The sequence below is a fragment of the Trematosphaeria pertusa genome (genome assembly GCF_010094035.1).
Source record: "Trematosphaeria pertusa strain CBS 122368 unplaced genomic scaffold BU26scaffold_2, whole genome shotgun sequence".
Classification (NCBI taxonomy): domain Eukaryota; kingdom Fungi; phylum Ascomycota; class Dothideomycetes; order Pleosporales; family Trematosphaeriaceae; genus Trematosphaeria; species Trematosphaeria pertusa.
The window spans coordinates 1387645-1402066 of NW_022987213.1; the positions used below are offsets into that span (position 1 = coordinate 1387645).

Sequence of the window (14422 nt, forward strand, 5' to 3'; positions counted from 1 at the left end):
GGGTTTGAAGACGCTGGCGGGAAGTAGGTGTTGTATTCGTGGGCCCAGGCACGTGCTTTGAAGCGCGCGGCCGCGAGGTCGGGGTTGATGCAGTCGTAGCTGTGCAGGTTTGTAAGCGCATAATCTCAAAGTCTGGTGAGTGCAGAGTGATTACAGCATGCCGGATATCATTTTCTCGTACTCCTCGCACCATGGTACATGGTTGAGTTTTTTGGCCTTTTCGATTTCGTGCGGAATCTTTTCTATTGAAGCCATATCGACACGAATAGTCTATGACGGATGATTTTGTGATTGAGAAAACACCCTGGAAGAGTAAGAAGAGAACGAAATTCAGGTGCTCGGAAGAATGACGAAGATTTGTGTGGATATCGAAGAGTCGCGGTGTGGGATGTTGTCCGGCCCGACAACCTGCCAATCAGAGAACACCCTAAGACCAGGTCGTAGAGCTTGCGCCATGGCTACCCGGCCCGCGGCGCATGCTATATTGGCTCGACGTAACCTCAAAGCCTTAGACGAGAGAGAATGTCTCGGTGGCTAAGTCCTCATCCCGCTTACCGTCGACTAATTCCCCAGCCATCACATCTGATACATATGCGTCCCCAATCAATTCGAAATGCTTCCCTGTCTCTCTCAAAACAAAGCAAAGCGATCCCCCAAGGAAGATGCACACCAAGTCCCCAGGTTTGGCTCCAGAGGGTCCGACAATGAAGTGACCAGTGTCAGTCACGCCGAATGCCCGATTACTGACCACTTTATTTGTCCATTCAAAGAACGTCCACATTGCCGTGCTGTCAACACCAAGTCAGGCTCCGACAGCGTTTGCATGATGCCATTCATCGACCTCCACATCGGGGTCGTAGAAGGGATGGATAACGGCGCCCGTATCTTTCGTCTTCCATAGGAGCCGCGCTGTCTTCTCACAGGCTTCTTCGGTAAGCAAGTGAGGATCCCTGCGCCTTGGAAACATAATGGCCGTTTTCCAAGCATTTTCCCATTGGGTCCCATTAAGCGATTCGTAAAATGTATACATTTCGTGATTCGCTAAAACGTCCCCTACCCGTATCACTCTGCGCAATTTCCCAACACGTATACCTTTCACACGAAGAATAGCTGGCTGCGTGCTATTCCACCCAATCATGGGCCTAGAACGACCGCCACCGGTGCAGCCCTTCGAACTCCAGACCGTGCTGGGTATAGAGACGTATAGATTCAACGACGGCGTCCAGGACGACCAGGATGCTTTCCAGTCCGGGTGGCTGCGGTTTCCGAGGAGAATATCCAAACATCCATCCGTCTTGATAAGGAAAATGACGAGCCTCCTGAATAGCTCCTCCGCTGTTTGTGTATAATCCGGTACTAGTCTTTGATATTTAGGCTCGCAGATCCCCAGCAGAGAGAAGACTTTGTCTCGCACGTCGGAAGCTTGAAATTTCCACGTCTGATTGAGGAAGGTTGGTAGATCGCGACCACGCGTGTCAGTATTCCCAGGGTTTTGGGTACACAAAAACATGGTGATTGCAGGCGCTCTCTTCAAGGCAAAGATGTGTAGACCCGGCACCTTGTACGCCGCCATTGGTGATACCGACAAGTCTAATAACCATGCACAGACTCGTTGAAAAGTATTAGAATGTATCCATCGCTTCCCGCAACCGATCTCGTAATGTTTACGACAGCGGCCCATTTCGTCTGTGAAGGCTGAGTCCGTGCAATACCCCTGGGCGTGGAGTTCTTGAATGACCCAAACACGATGCCAGTAAGGCCTGTGGAAGAAGCCCCACAAACTGTCCCAATTCTTGGAGACTGCGTCGAAGCCGAAATTTTCGAATAGAAAATCAGGAGACTCGTCCCAAGGGTAGAACGTCAGAGCCGAGCCAAGTTCCTCGATGAGATCCATAGCCGTATTGCTATCATTGCTCTCTTTCCCGGTCCAGGCCAGAACGCGATCGGCGGACGAAAAGATCCTGTACATTGCTTGAATCTGCGTGGACTTCTCCGCTGAATCGACCTGATTTATGCAAACTGCGTCAATCCAAAGGACTCTTTCCTGCGTTTCGTGGCGTAGATATCGTAGTGCCACTTCCAGATTTCGGGTGACGCTGAATGTCGCTCCTTCAACTCGAATATCGACTTTGTCGTTCAGGTCGCCCCAGGTATAGGACAGCGCCTCATATTCCGGACCGTCGTCTAGATCCACGTGTTTGACGTTGCATTCGATCGGAGACGCCCACTCGCCCGGTAGGAGTGTGAGCAGACGAATCTCCTGGGTTGTTGGGGTCAGAGGCTTGTATCGGTATAATGCATCGCTAGTCGGCGTCGATGCCATGACCGCCGTATGAGGTTGTTAATATGCGTATGTAGTGGAGATACGGTTGTTGTGTGCCGTTGCTGCCTGGAGCGTAGTGACTCCCTTACCTAATATTGTTAGCCGAGCGTGCTTGAGGAGCTTGATTGGATGCACTGCGCCACCGAAGGAACAGTGACCATAGAGAGCTGAGGCATCATCGATGAGCTTGTACTAGCGCCGGCTAGACGATGAATATAGTCTTCTCCTCCATTCTCACATCATTATGAAACTTGTCGCGATCCGACAATGCATCGCCTTGAAATCGATGCTGATGCACTCCCTTGCCATCCACGGCACGGCTCCAGCCCATGTGCTCCAGGCCTCCAAGGGACATCATTCCACGCCAGCCTTCAGCTCTTTCAATGTCTCTTCCAGGCCTGCTCTTCCGCCCACACATATATCCATACCAAGAGCAATCTTCCCATACTGCATACCCGACACGCCTGTATTCCCCTTCTTCTCTCCCGGTGGGCACCAGCGCAAGCGAATACACTTGAAGTGGATCTGTTCTTGTATGGGTAGGTATAAGTGATTCCGGTGTATAGCCCGTGTTCTGCTGCGCAATAGCGATGAAAGTGACTTGGGTCGAAGGATTGATTATCTCATCTGGGCGGAAGGTTCCACGGACGAAACGCCAGTTCTGCGATGACATCCGATAAAGGCCGCTTGAGGGATCCGCATCAGAGAAGACGAAGAAATCATTCGGATGGAACGCACGTCCGCGAAAACTAATCAGGTTCTTCGAACCACGCGGTTTCCGACTCGTCATCTCGGGAAGGGCCTCCGCGGCTTCGCGAATAGCGTATGGATAGATAGAATTGACGTATCCGGTACGGAGGTGGCCACGAATCTCTACTTTGCCGCTTTGTTTCGTGGGTGAACCGGAGACGAAAGTACTGAGAATCTCGCATACACGCTCGATATACATGATAGCTGGTACCGTGTAGACGATCGGGACAGTAACCGCGACCCATGACCAGCTCGGTGCCAGACCCTCTTCATGGCGGACATGCTCGTTCTTTTCAAGATTGAACGCATCGGTTGTCGTCGGAGTATATTCGTTTGTATGTGAAATGCTCCATAGCAAACCAAGCCAGAAGTGCTGAGACCATAGACCCGCATAGTACTCCTGGTTTGTATGACCTTTAAGTGCCTGAGCAACCCCATCAAGAGCAACAAGCCGGTCAGAAGGCTTCGTCATGCCTCGATGAGTGTAATCCATGACAGCGTAGAACCAATGCTGCAACTGTCCGCGCAATCCAGTATCGCGGTCTTCAATCCCGGGTATGTTGAAGAGGTCCAAGTTGCCGTTTATACCTTTGCGGATTTCCTTCTGGTGCCCGATGTGCCGCGACATGCCGCCTTGCGGAGAGCGCTCGGAGCCGTGGCTGCTAAGGCACTCCCAGCGAATTTGAGATCCGTCGAAGATGAGCATTCGTGCGGAAAGCAGCTGTTCCTGCAACACCCAGGCTCGGCCGTACAGGGGTGGTTCTGGACCTCCCAGGCCTTGGCTTCGGCCGTATGAAGTGAACAAGATCCGGTGAAGTTTCTGTAATTCTGCTCCTGCTGTCCGAGGGTGTGGTAGCTCGACAATGAAGGGAAATTGGAGAAGACCGTCTCTATTCTGAAAGCATCCCACATCTCCTCCAGGAGCATGCGCCGCTGCAATCGTCAAGGTCGCGTTGCGATACACGTCACACATGGTCGCCGCTTCGGCTTCCCAGTCACTTTTTGAGTCCTGGATGATGCACAAACTGTCAATCCACACATATCTGAAGCCTAGCTTGCGCGTTGCGTGAACTGCATCTCGGAAGGTCTTCGAGAGCCGTACTGGGTCGATATTCCTTTGATGATCCTTGTAGTTCGCGATGAGGGTCCTGATGATGGGAATCAGCCCCCAGCAATGACTGAGGGCGACGTATCTTCGATCTGCGTTGTCTCCTTTGATGTCGTTCTCGCTTTCTATAAGTCGAACAACGTCATTGCTGACGTCGATGAGCCTTGTAGGCACGAAAGGCGTCCCAGTCGCAGCACTTGACTGTCTGCATTTTTCATCCTCTGATAAGCAACGCCTGAGCCAGAAGGAAGCCAGCTCAAATGTGGCATCCGATCCTGTGCTGATATTGTCCTGTTGGGAAGCACGATCCAGGGTCGACGCAAGATCATCTAAAAGGAATCTTAGATAGGTCACGGCGAACTGCTTGATTCCGCTCACCATCAGTAATAAGGCCGCCGACCGCAGCAAGTATCCGCTTAGGGACACGCGCTACCTTTTCGGCGCTGTTCGCTGCGAAGAATGTGACGGAGAGGACGGGATGAGGGCCTTTATTTGGATCGATATCAAGTACGATGTCCAGAGGCTCGTCATCATTTGCGAGAAGGCTGTCGTGCTCGTATCTGGTGGGTGTATAGAGAATCGCGCGGCATATCGGGCATCGATGATCAGAGGAGTGCTTCAGCTCCCGCATGCTGCGATGAAGCACGGTTTCGTAGCGCGTCCAACGAACATCTTCGCACGATCTGATGGGCCCGGAAACCTGCACGAGGGAAATGACGGATTCCCAGAAGAGTTGGCATTGATGACAGAACATGACGCGCTTGTGGTTGGGAGATGCGGAGCGCAACGACCAGCTGAAGTATCTTGAGGTGAACGGGCTAGTCTCGACTGGGATTAGCTGCAAATCCAACTCGGCATCCTCAGGTCCAAATTCATAATTTCTTTACGAAGGAAAGGACTCGTGCAACATTTTTTTATGCTATCTACTAAGATCCCTCGTTTATTATCCAACCAAGCCCGCCAGTGCAAGACTGACAAAGTTCAGGCCAGATCATTCGCCGACAAGACGGAAGATTGGTGCTAGGCGCCACGGTACTCCGACAATCCCAACATAGCTACAACATCCTTGTACTCCTCCATATAAACCTCTCCAGGACTACAGCCTCCCCGATACGACACAGTATCCAATATGACTTCCTGGTATATCATGTTAAATGCGAGGACCGACAAGACGTACAATACCGCAACTTCCCCTCATGAATTTCTTCCTTTCAGTCGCCGACTCGCAAAGCAAAGAAATACGACAGTGAGACAACAAGCAGAAGAGACGACCGCAAAAGGTAGGTCGAAATTAGACCAAAACAGAGCCACAGAACGATCAAGAACTTTGGTAGAGGGTCAAGAAGCGTGAATCGTTGGGCAAGCGCCGCAATGCGCAAACGATTGAGCTGTGGAAAAAGGCCGAAGATGATCGTGTGGCACATTGGGAAAGCGGCCAATGTAGTGACGATGCCTCGGACGTTGAGCTGAATTATCAAAGCGTGCGGTCGACGAACAACCGGGCCGAACAGCATCTCCAGACGCAGTATCGAGAGGAGACTTAGGCCGCCAAAGACAACACCGAGTACGCTGATAAGGACTAGCTGCATGAGCCGGTTCGAACGTCCAGACTTTATCGAAACGACGACCCAAACCACGATAGTGGGAAACAAAATATCAAGGGAGGTATTGACAAATCGGCCACCCATCATCCGCTGCGGATCCGAAGATAAAATGAACCGATGCGTACCGAGGAAACCAGTCGTCAAGGCCAGACTGAGGAGCATCCACTCTCGAAATGATGAATAGACCATGGCGGAAAGCGTGAGTCCGAGAAACAGGGCTAATTTGGTTTCGGAGCCCCTCAAGATGTCTTGAAGACGCTTTTGTCCTGTTTGCACATGCGAGGATGGGGCTGGACTGGGCTGCCGCTCAAGAAGATGCCGCGTCTTCTGTCCATTTCTGCAGCAGGAAGTCCGACTTCCACAGGATCAATCGGCACTGTTCCGGACACCTGTTCATTCGATAGCTCGCGATCGGATTGCTCGAGGTCGCATTCAGCGTGCCCGTTGCGACCGTCGTAAGCAGAGCGCCTAGCTCATGCAATTTGCAATCCGGCTCTAGCGCGCAATTGAGTCGAACAGCCATTTTCTTTTCGTTGGCGGCGGACGCACTTTGATACGCATGGCTGACGAGCATCGAGTGGAACGAAGCGGCCGTATCCATAGCTTGGAACACGTGCCGCACGATCTCAGATGGAACCATTGCCTCGGTTGAGGAGTCGGTCTCGCGAGAGATACCCAGCTTCTCAACTTCACGGCTGAGTTGGTCAACGGTTGCGGCCGCCTGAATAGCGAAGTCCTTCGCATAAACAGCGCTGGATGGAGCGTCTGTGTCCATCTTAGCAAGGAGTTTTCCAAAGTCCTTCTTGAAGTCGTCGAACGAGTTCAGTTGGTACTGCATCCAGTACGACGAGTTACTCGCAAAGTCCACGGCTTCCGACCCGGAGTACGCGATCTGCTCAAAAGATCCGTCAATCGCCCGCGCCTCAATCCTCAGCCTGACTTGATCAGCAAGCCCCAAATGATCCAAGATATAGTACGGCGAGCCCTTAGATCCGGAGAATTCCCTACCGCAAGAGAGTGGTATCCCAACGAAGGCGCGCATTAGTGATGCTTAAGCGACTGTCATACGTCTATTTGAAGTATCGATAGAGAATGTGGGCTATGCACAGCAGCGAGTGTGCGGGTTCCGTCGACATCTGCTGGTGCATATCGCAGGTAGGATTGCTGGGTTGAAATTAGCTTGTCGAATGTCTTGCCACGAAACGAGTGCAAGTCTGTTGCCCAATGTGAAGGGAGACTGTAGTACGCAGCGCGCCCCATTCTACAGCGTGCTTACTTGTACTTGTTGCCGGAGGCCATTACAAGATGGCGGCGAAGATGGCGGCGAGAGGAGGGACGAAGAGGTATGGCATAGCCCGCACACAGCCAAAATCTTCAACTCATCTCCCTCAGAACACCCCCAAAGTCGCTCCTTCCCTCTCTGTACCGACTTCAAGCGCTCGGCCCACCCACCCAGCACGCACCCACGCACCACACTCGCAACCACACCTCTCGCCCACTCTTACACCCCGGCCCTATTGTATGCGTATATATATCCAATAAATCAGCATACTCCTAATTCAACTTGGTAGAGTGGTACGAGTGCGCGATATTAGTCTAGGTCTAATGCAAACCTCACTCCGAGACCAAGTTCGAATACCACCGGCGTTTGAATCTAGGGTTCGCTGTGGGAGAGACGTAGCAACTAGCCAATGAGCTAGCAATGCGAACTCTTTTTTTGCGTTTCTTTTTGCCTTTTGTACGCATTTCTTCTTCTCTTTTTTTTGGGTATTCGGGTGGGGTGGCGTGTTTGGACGGGTTGGTCAAGGCAGCAGAGGGAAGGGTGGCTCGTGCGTTGATACGATGGGTGGGCTAGGAAGGAAGTGCGGATTGCAGGTGTGTGCAGGTAGCCTCATTGCCCTATGTTGCGGATGCCTCAATGCATGGCCTCAATGCTAATAGTAGTACTTCGATTATGTTCCTTCAAGATCTTTAGATCAGTCCTAACCGTAGCTCAAGTTGCAGAATTGCAAGCGTGCGCATGTTGAAGCGCCTCGTTCTTTACATGTCTATATATATCTCTTTCTATGTGGGGTATCACGCTCTTCTTCAGCTTGCTTCTTTGCTCTCCAGAACCTCAATCGCCCCTCCGACCAAATGCAAGCTTCCTGTGACAAGCACCATGACCTCTGCATCAGCTCCCGCCTCCTCTGCCCACTCGCGCGCGAGGGCCCTCGCTGTGCCAATGGCCTCCTCGATAGTCTTGAGGACCCTGACGTCCGCGGTGCTGTCTATCTCTGCCCATGTCTTCGCGAGCGCTTTCTGAACGGCGAGCGTATCGACGTCTTGCTGATTCGTATTGATCGACACAAGGTCGGGCTTGTACCCTTCGCTAAAAGTTTGGTTGGTGGTGAAGATGACGTGCGTGAAAGGCGACGCGGAGCCCGAGGTAATACCTGTCTGCAGCGCCGTATATAGGGCTTTGGCAAGAGCGTTCGCATCTCGAGTCTGCTGATTGAAGATCAGAATGCGCGGTGTCTTGGATACCGATGGGGAAGCCGCTGCGCAAGCCATCCGTTCCGCAAACCAACGTCCAGTCACTTCGATGCTTTCCAAAGTGTGGCCACCGTCAATGTGCCAGGCCACATTCTTCTCGCGGCGGACTTCGCACCGGCCTGGCCACCGCACTTGCTCCAGTCCTCTGACGAATTCGGGTGGGAGAGGAATGCACGGGGAAGCCGTAGGGTCGGGGATAGACGTGTGCCCGAGGGCGCGAAGGTGGGCTGCCGCCACCGCTATGGCGACTGATGCATTGGTCTTCTGGAACGATGCCGACAGCCCAAGCTTGACTTCGTCATTTGCGAGGGATGGGTGGACGCCAATCACATGCAACATTGTCCCCTTCTCCGCCGCCCTCTCCTGTAGCACGGTGATAGCCTCCTCATTCTGCGGTGCTGAGAAGGCAACACTCCCTGGCTTGAAGATTCCTGCTTTATGCCACGCGATTTCCGCAAGGGTAGAGCCCAGCATTGCCGTGTGATCTATTCCCAGGCTCGTTACTGCCGTAACGGTGGGCTTTGTCAGGATGTTTGTGCTGTCATACTCCCCGCCAATTCCGCACTCTATCACTGCCGTATCCACGCCTTCCTCCAAGTATGCATGCAGCGCCATGAGCGTGAGGTATCGGAAGTAAACGGGCTTTGTCGGCGCGTCAGAGGGCGTATTTGCAGTCTTCGCCGCGGCCTCGAGGCGGTCCCATACTTCAAAGAAGTACTTCGCAAACCTCTCCTCCGATATAGGCTCGTTGTCGATCTGTATTCGCTCGCGGACGAACCGTAGATGGGGCGAGGTGTAGAGGCCAATCTTAGTGGGCGGCGTATGCGTCTCGGCGGTGGATGGAAGATATTGTGCGAGAATTGACGAGATGAAAGCGCTCGTGGAACCTTTGCCTTTTGTCCCGGCGACGTGTATAGGGTTCAATCGATCGAAATCCGAGGGCTACCGCGAGCTGTCAGCAATTGACATGCAGTTGGGCTCGCTGGGAGCCGCACACCTCATATCCGATCTTTCGACACCACTCTATCATTTCGGGCATCGCCTGTTTGTTCATGCCCCTTCCCGACTTGCGTATAGCATCGACGATGGAGAAGTTGGACTGCAGTGTATTGAGCGCCGTAACGGCGGCCTGAAGAGTCATCAGCGCGCTCGACTGGAGGCATTCTTGAGCTTACCGCATAGTCCCGCTTCTCCATGGCGGCTGTGCTGTGATACGGGCGCGCAATTGATGCAAAGCGTCGGCCGGACAGGCGCCGACAGGCTAAAAACATGAGGGCATGATGCTGGAATTGTATGCGACGATTGAAGCGTTCATGTTTTCCGTCGAAGCTCCGCCTGTAGCCGATGACGCAAGCGCACGGCCCATCTGGAACTCAACACCACGAGCTCAATACCAAGACTCCTCTACGAACGTATCTCCTTCTCAGCACATGGTCTCCCCGCACCACAACCCAGCCCTCCACCCGCCCCACCCCCCGGTGTCCCTGGAGCTGGGCCTGTACCCTCATCATTGCGAGAGTTTTGCTCCTTGACCCCCCGCCAGCGGACCGCCTTCGAAGCCATGGGAAGCTCGTCACACCTGTTCTTCATTTCCAATGTAGGAACGGCCCGCTCAACGCCTCATGTAGTAAAGTTACCGTTGTAACACCTTGAAGGGGACCGTGAGTCCTAGGGATATACCATCGCCGGCAGCGGGTGTGTTTTCCGATACCCATATCCACCTACCGCTTCGGCCTCTTCTATTTCAGGATTACCTCTTTCTGGACTTTGTTCATCCGAAAATTAACCTCACCATTCGACAACTTATCCGAATGCGCCAATCTGCCAAGCAAGTCGTTTCCTAACCCGCCGCGTATCAGATCCATCTCCATATTCCCGGTTTCGGTTAGCGTAAAACGCATTGAAGTTTGACGTGGGAGGAACCAGCATCAACCAAGGCCTAGCTGCGCCCCGTCAACATCTGGCGAAGCATGCGATGCCTCGAAACCTCGGAGCTCCTCCGCGTTCCTCAGGGCGTTTTCTGTCAACATTGCAAGACGGCCTTGGCCGGCGTCTTGTACATGAGGGCGCGACTGCACCACTCCTACAAATGCCCTCATCGATTTGCGTCCGTAGCAGGCCTGAAGAGCAAGGTTTCAGTGGTTAGCCAGGCGAGACCGCGGTCACCAGGCCTGCCGTGGAAGACACGGCATTCTCCCGATGCGCCAAACGCACCCCTATCACAGATCCCAACCAGGGCACAAACGGCTGCAAGATATCGATAGTACCATGGGCTTCAATCCCTCGGTATCACCCAAGCTGAGCATGACTGCTTGTGTTCCCACCAGGGCCATGTCCGCCTCATAACTCCAATTAGGCAATATTCTAGTACACTCATGCAATGTATGCAATGTAACAGGCTTTCTCCCTGATTGCGCAACCATGCTAAATCTTATCACGGTCTCTTAGACTGTGTACCTGTCGATCAGTGCGCGAGCCACCAATATTCACTCCCTACCACGCCTACCTATCGTTCGGAAATCACCATCGGCTGGATCATCACAAAGGCGTTACAGAAGCGGGCCGATCTCATTCTTTTTCCGGAATTAGAAACCAAGAAGCTGCACCTTCCGTGAGCGTCACACGCCATTTGCTTGCGAGTGCGACTTCATCAGTCTCATCCTGATTCGGCAACGCGTTTCACACGCGATCCACATCCTTGCCTCGCCAAAGTCCGCAGCCTTTCGGTCCGGCTTTTTGTTCGTCCATTCATATGAGCCTTTCGAGGCCCCGACCTTTGCTCCCGTTCTCCTCCGCCGGTCCAGCTCGAGCCCATCGTCGTCGTCCCAATGGCGTGCACACTTTCTTGAGCCTCTGCTGTGCAGTCTTCAGCATGGGGCTGAGCAGCAGATATTTACCTCTGGCAGATGTCACTTGAGGAAGACAAGGGAGCCAAAGCAGGTCTTTGTCTTCAAAGCGGCACCGGTTGTGTGCAATTGTGGTATGTTGACATCTGAATCACATTGCTTTGTGCACTCTTTGTCCTTCGTATGACTTGGCTTGACTGACGCCTACAAAGAAAGCCCCCGCTGGTTCGAAGAAAAATATTCCCAACCTGTCTAAAAACATCACAAAACGCAAAAGACAACACCATAAATTGGCTAGACCAAGATCATATTTCGATTCTACTTAGTCTTAATTTTTAAACTACCACATCACTGCACCAGCAATGATGTTTTCTCCAACAACCTTTTCTGCCATCGCATACCTCGTCTTCTTCATCTTTGGCATCGCCGAGCCAGTCCGGGCACACCCATTCTCCCGCTTCACACAGAACATCCAAAGCCGTGGCGCCCGTCATGCGGCCCACGTCGAGCATCGCGAAACCCGCCTCCAACGCCGTGGCCTACCAGGTGCGGTCTATATCTGCACTGACCGCAACTTCCGCGGCGACTGCGCCTGGATAATGCCCGACAACCAATGCCATATTCCCGGCACTGGCGCCAATGCACCAAAGTCAATCGGCCCCGATCCAGGCGGCTCTTGTGTCTTGTTCAAAAAGGCCGACTGCACTGGGAATCAAGTCCTGACTCTCAGATTCCCGGGGCTCGACTGGGCGATACCGGAGTTTGGGGGTCTCAAGTGTCTCGCAGACGGGCAGGGCGGGACGGGCAACGGCACCGGGATTGTGCAGAATGGAGGCACGGTTGGTAGTGGGATCCTTCCGGCGGGTAACAGCCAGGCGGACCCAAGGCTAGCGGGTGGCACTGGCAGTGCAGAGCGGCTGAAGCTGAAGCAGATCCTCGATGGCATGGAGGAGGATGGATTCAAGGAGGGTATGATAGGGCTTGAAAAGGGCCATTACTATTGAGCAGGGGCTCGATACGGGACTGGGGCTGGACGGACAGGTACTTCATTCTCATTCTTCCTGTATCCTACTATTTCAACATTTAGATTGGGCATTTCCAGTAGCTCGCGCAGAGCATTCCAGATGCTTAAGTTTTAGAAGCAATTCCTTCAAACCCTATCCGCTTGTATAGAACTTGTGCGAGGCCCGCGCTCATCGTTCCTCTTCGCTCAACGGGGCGGTAATATTTACCGCGCGCCAAAGTAATCTCCATTCCTCTGTCAGCTCTATCTCTTGTTGTCGTTTTCACACGCGTACGCGCGACATCTATTCCTGCATCCGGACAATCGCGTCACTCCCGTCTAACACTGCCCAGTACAGCCTCCAATCTCATATCCACCAACCTGTTCTTTGGCAATGATACTTAGTAGCCCGCGCCTAGGCTCTTATAACCCGATGTTCCTCTGCGCCCCTGCATTAATCATCCACCTAAGAACCTGCCTCCCCAGACCAGCTCTCCCTTGGGTATGCGGAGGAAAACTTGGGACCCGACGGAAGCAAAGCAACGCTTACTGGGGTCTTACCGAAGTTCAAAGGATCCGAAACACAATGAGGAAGGAAGGAACACTAAACGAGACCATGGTAACAAGGAGAAGAAAGTAAGAAAGAAGCCAAGCAGAATTAGGCCAGTGTGCAAATCGAACAAGTAAGCGATGAGATCCGAACCAGAGCGTACTGAACTATACCAGTCCAATTGATACTATCTACTGGTGCACTTGCCGGTCAAACGTCGCGCAAGTATGCGAATAAGAAAACCCGATACGCTATGCTATCTATGCCAATGCGGATGCAGATGCCGCTGATGCCGATACCAGACCATATCTGCAGACCAAGTAAGCATGAAGCACTCTCGAATCGCAACGCAACACTCACCATCCACGCAAGCAAGACACTCCTCCTCCACAAAATCCTCCCACGCTACACAACCCGAGCCGACCCCCATCTCACCTACACCGCACACTGCTCCGGCGCGAGAGTCTGTCGAGCCATCAACTTCCGGCCACCCTGAGGTCCTGGCGCATACATGGTTGCCGCAGCAATCGGAGTGGTGCTGGTAGTCGAGGGCCTGCGGTCTTCGTCGTCGGAGCCGAAGTCCGAGTCCCACTCCCAGACCCAGTGCCACCAGGGGGGATAGTTGTCGACGCCGTCGCCAGGCAAGGTGGGTGGGCGGTTCGGAGGCCAGCTTGGGCGGGGTTGAGGCCTGGGTGGGGGGTTGCCGTTGTTTCCTCCGTTGTTACCGCCGTTATTGCCGCCCTAAAGATTAATGTTAGTGTGTGATACTTACCATGGGTCAACATATGATTGGAGTGGATAATCGTAACGAGGAGTGGTAAATTGTGTGACGAGGACCGAGGATAGAGATGCCACGGCCCCGGGCTGCTAGCAATGGCGGGGCTGAATTCTTCGCCGACTGATGAATGAAGCTTTTCCTTCCCGACGGGATGAAGGGGCCCAGCTGGAGACGGATGTAGGACCGGACAGTTCGGAGCCGAAGACCAAAAAGTGGAAATCGACATCACTCTTGCCCATTAGTTAGCCACAGCGTTATTGAGAGGGAGTGACTTACCAGATAGAGCCCATGTTACAAAAATTCCCCATGGTGTCCAAATATTCCAGCCATCCTCGTTGTCATATATCACCACTCATCATATCCGGTTCATGGCCTGGGCCGAAGCGCAGACATACTCACCCAAAAGGCAAACAAACTTCAGAGCACAGAGCTTTCGAGCATAGAAGAGCAAAAAGAGAGTAGACATACCGTAGTATAGTTCGCGTTCTGCCAAACCACAACGCGATTGGGGCCACCTCCAGCTTGCGTGGAGCTGCCGTTCATTGGCGTCGTGCACTCCCCGGCTCCTGCTGGAACAGGAATGAAGAGCGTCTCGTTGCTGCAACGGCAGTCTCGACCAAATTCAACGCCGAAGTATTTCCACGGCGCGCCCGCGTGGCTGTCGCAGAAAGTCTTGCACCCTTCCTGGGTCAGGCCTGCGACGTTCTGTTCGTAGGCTTCGGTCCCCAAGAGACGGGTACCGTTGGTGGCGGTGGCTACGAAACAGCCCAGGTATTGATTCGGAGGAAGCTCTGTTGTGAGTGGCTTTGAGAATGTCAGCAGGCTGCTCAAGGCAACGTCAAAAGACAATGCTCTGTGTGCTCGAAATGCTCTGTGCTCTGAAAAGAAAGAAATGAAATGGAAAACAAAGGAAAGCTGCATGTTA

At 53.1% G+C, this 14422-nt stretch overlaps 8 protein-coding genes across 8 annotated transcripts; 2 read left to right on the plus strand and 6 right to left on the minus strand.

Annotated features, from left to right (window-relative positions):
- Window positions 1–388: 388 nt before the first annotated feature.
- On the plus strand, window positions 389–755 carry BU26DRAFT_139460 (uncharacterized protein). The gene has a single exon (XM_033819796.1). It carries the CDS (start codon window positions 523–525, stop codon window positions 706–708), a length of 186 nt encoding a protein of 61 aa, XP_033689495.1. The 5' UTR covers window positions 389–522; the 3' UTR covers window positions 709–755.
- A 1118-nt stretch (window positions 756–1873) lies between these two features.
- Window positions 1874–2323, minus strand: BU26DRAFT_417709 (uncharacterized protein; the record flags this gene model as incomplete). The annotated part of the gene is made up of 1 exon (XM_033823213.1): window positions 1874–2323. A coding segment is annotated over one exon (450 nt), but the record flags the coding sequence as incomplete, so codon positions are not given.
- Window positions 2324–2515: 192 nt separating this feature from the next.
- On the minus strand, window positions 2516–4933 carry BU26DRAFT_447316 (HET-domain-containing protein). Its single transcript, XM_033824650.1, has 2 exons — window positions 4560–4933; window positions 2516–4510 (listed from the first exon to the last, which is right to left on the minus strand). Exons 1-2 carry the CDS (start codon window positions 4810–4812, stop codon window positions 2526–2528), a joined length of 2238 nt encoding a protein of 745 aa, XP_033689497.1. The 5' UTR covers window positions 4813–4933; the 3' UTR covers window positions 2516–2525.
- A 459-nt stretch (window positions 4934–5392) lies between these two features.
- Window positions 5393–5974, minus strand: BU26DRAFT_600187 (uncharacterized protein; the record flags this gene model as incomplete). The annotated part of the gene is made up of 1 exon (XM_033835158.1): window positions 5393–5974. The coding sequence occupies one exon, from the start codon at window positions 5972–5974 to the stop codon at window positions 5393–5395; it is 582 nt and encodes a 193-aa protein (XP_033689498.1).
- Window positions 5975–6092: 118 nt separating this feature from the next.
- On the minus strand, window positions 6093–7084 carry BU26DRAFT_546710 (uncharacterized protein; the record flags this gene model as incomplete). Its single annotated transcript, XM_033831853.1, has 2 exons — window positions 6093–6720; window positions 7062–7084. The coding sequence occupies 2 exons, from the start codon at window positions 7082–7084 to the stop codon at window positions 6093–6095; spliced, it is 651 nt and encodes a 216-aa protein (XP_033689499.1).
- Window positions 7085–7686: 602 nt separating this feature from the next.
- BU26DRAFT_474769 (FolC bifunctional protein) lies at window positions 7687–9543 on the minus strand. Its single transcript, XM_033825510.1, has 3 exons — window positions 9496–9543; window positions 9318–9449; window positions 7687–9262 (listed from the first exon to the last, which is right to left on the minus strand). Exons 1-3 carry the CDS (start codon window positions 9514–9516, stop codon window positions 7874–7876), a joined length of 1542 nt encoding a protein of 513 aa, XP_033689500.1. The 5' UTR covers window positions 9517–9543; the 3' UTR covers window positions 7687–7873.
- A 2147-nt stretch (window positions 9544–11690) lies between these two features.
- BU26DRAFT_400349 (uncharacterized protein) lies at window positions 11691–12170 on the plus strand (the record flags this gene model as incomplete). The annotated part of the gene is made up of 2 exons (XM_033822792.1): window positions 11691–11943; window positions 12001–12170. Coding segments are annotated over 2 exons (423 nt in total), but the record flags the coding sequence as incomplete, so codon positions are not given.
- A 1682-nt stretch (window positions 12171–13852) lies between these two features.
- Window positions 13853–14418, minus strand: BU26DRAFT_500237 (uncharacterized protein; the record flags this gene model as incomplete). The annotated part of the gene is made up of 2 exons (XM_033826485.1): window positions 13853–13912; window positions 13966–14418. The coding sequence occupies 2 exons, from the start codon at window positions 14416–14418 to the stop codon at window positions 13853–13855; spliced, it is 513 nt and encodes a 170-aa protein (XP_033689502.1).
- Window positions 14419–14422: the final 4 nt, after the last annotated feature.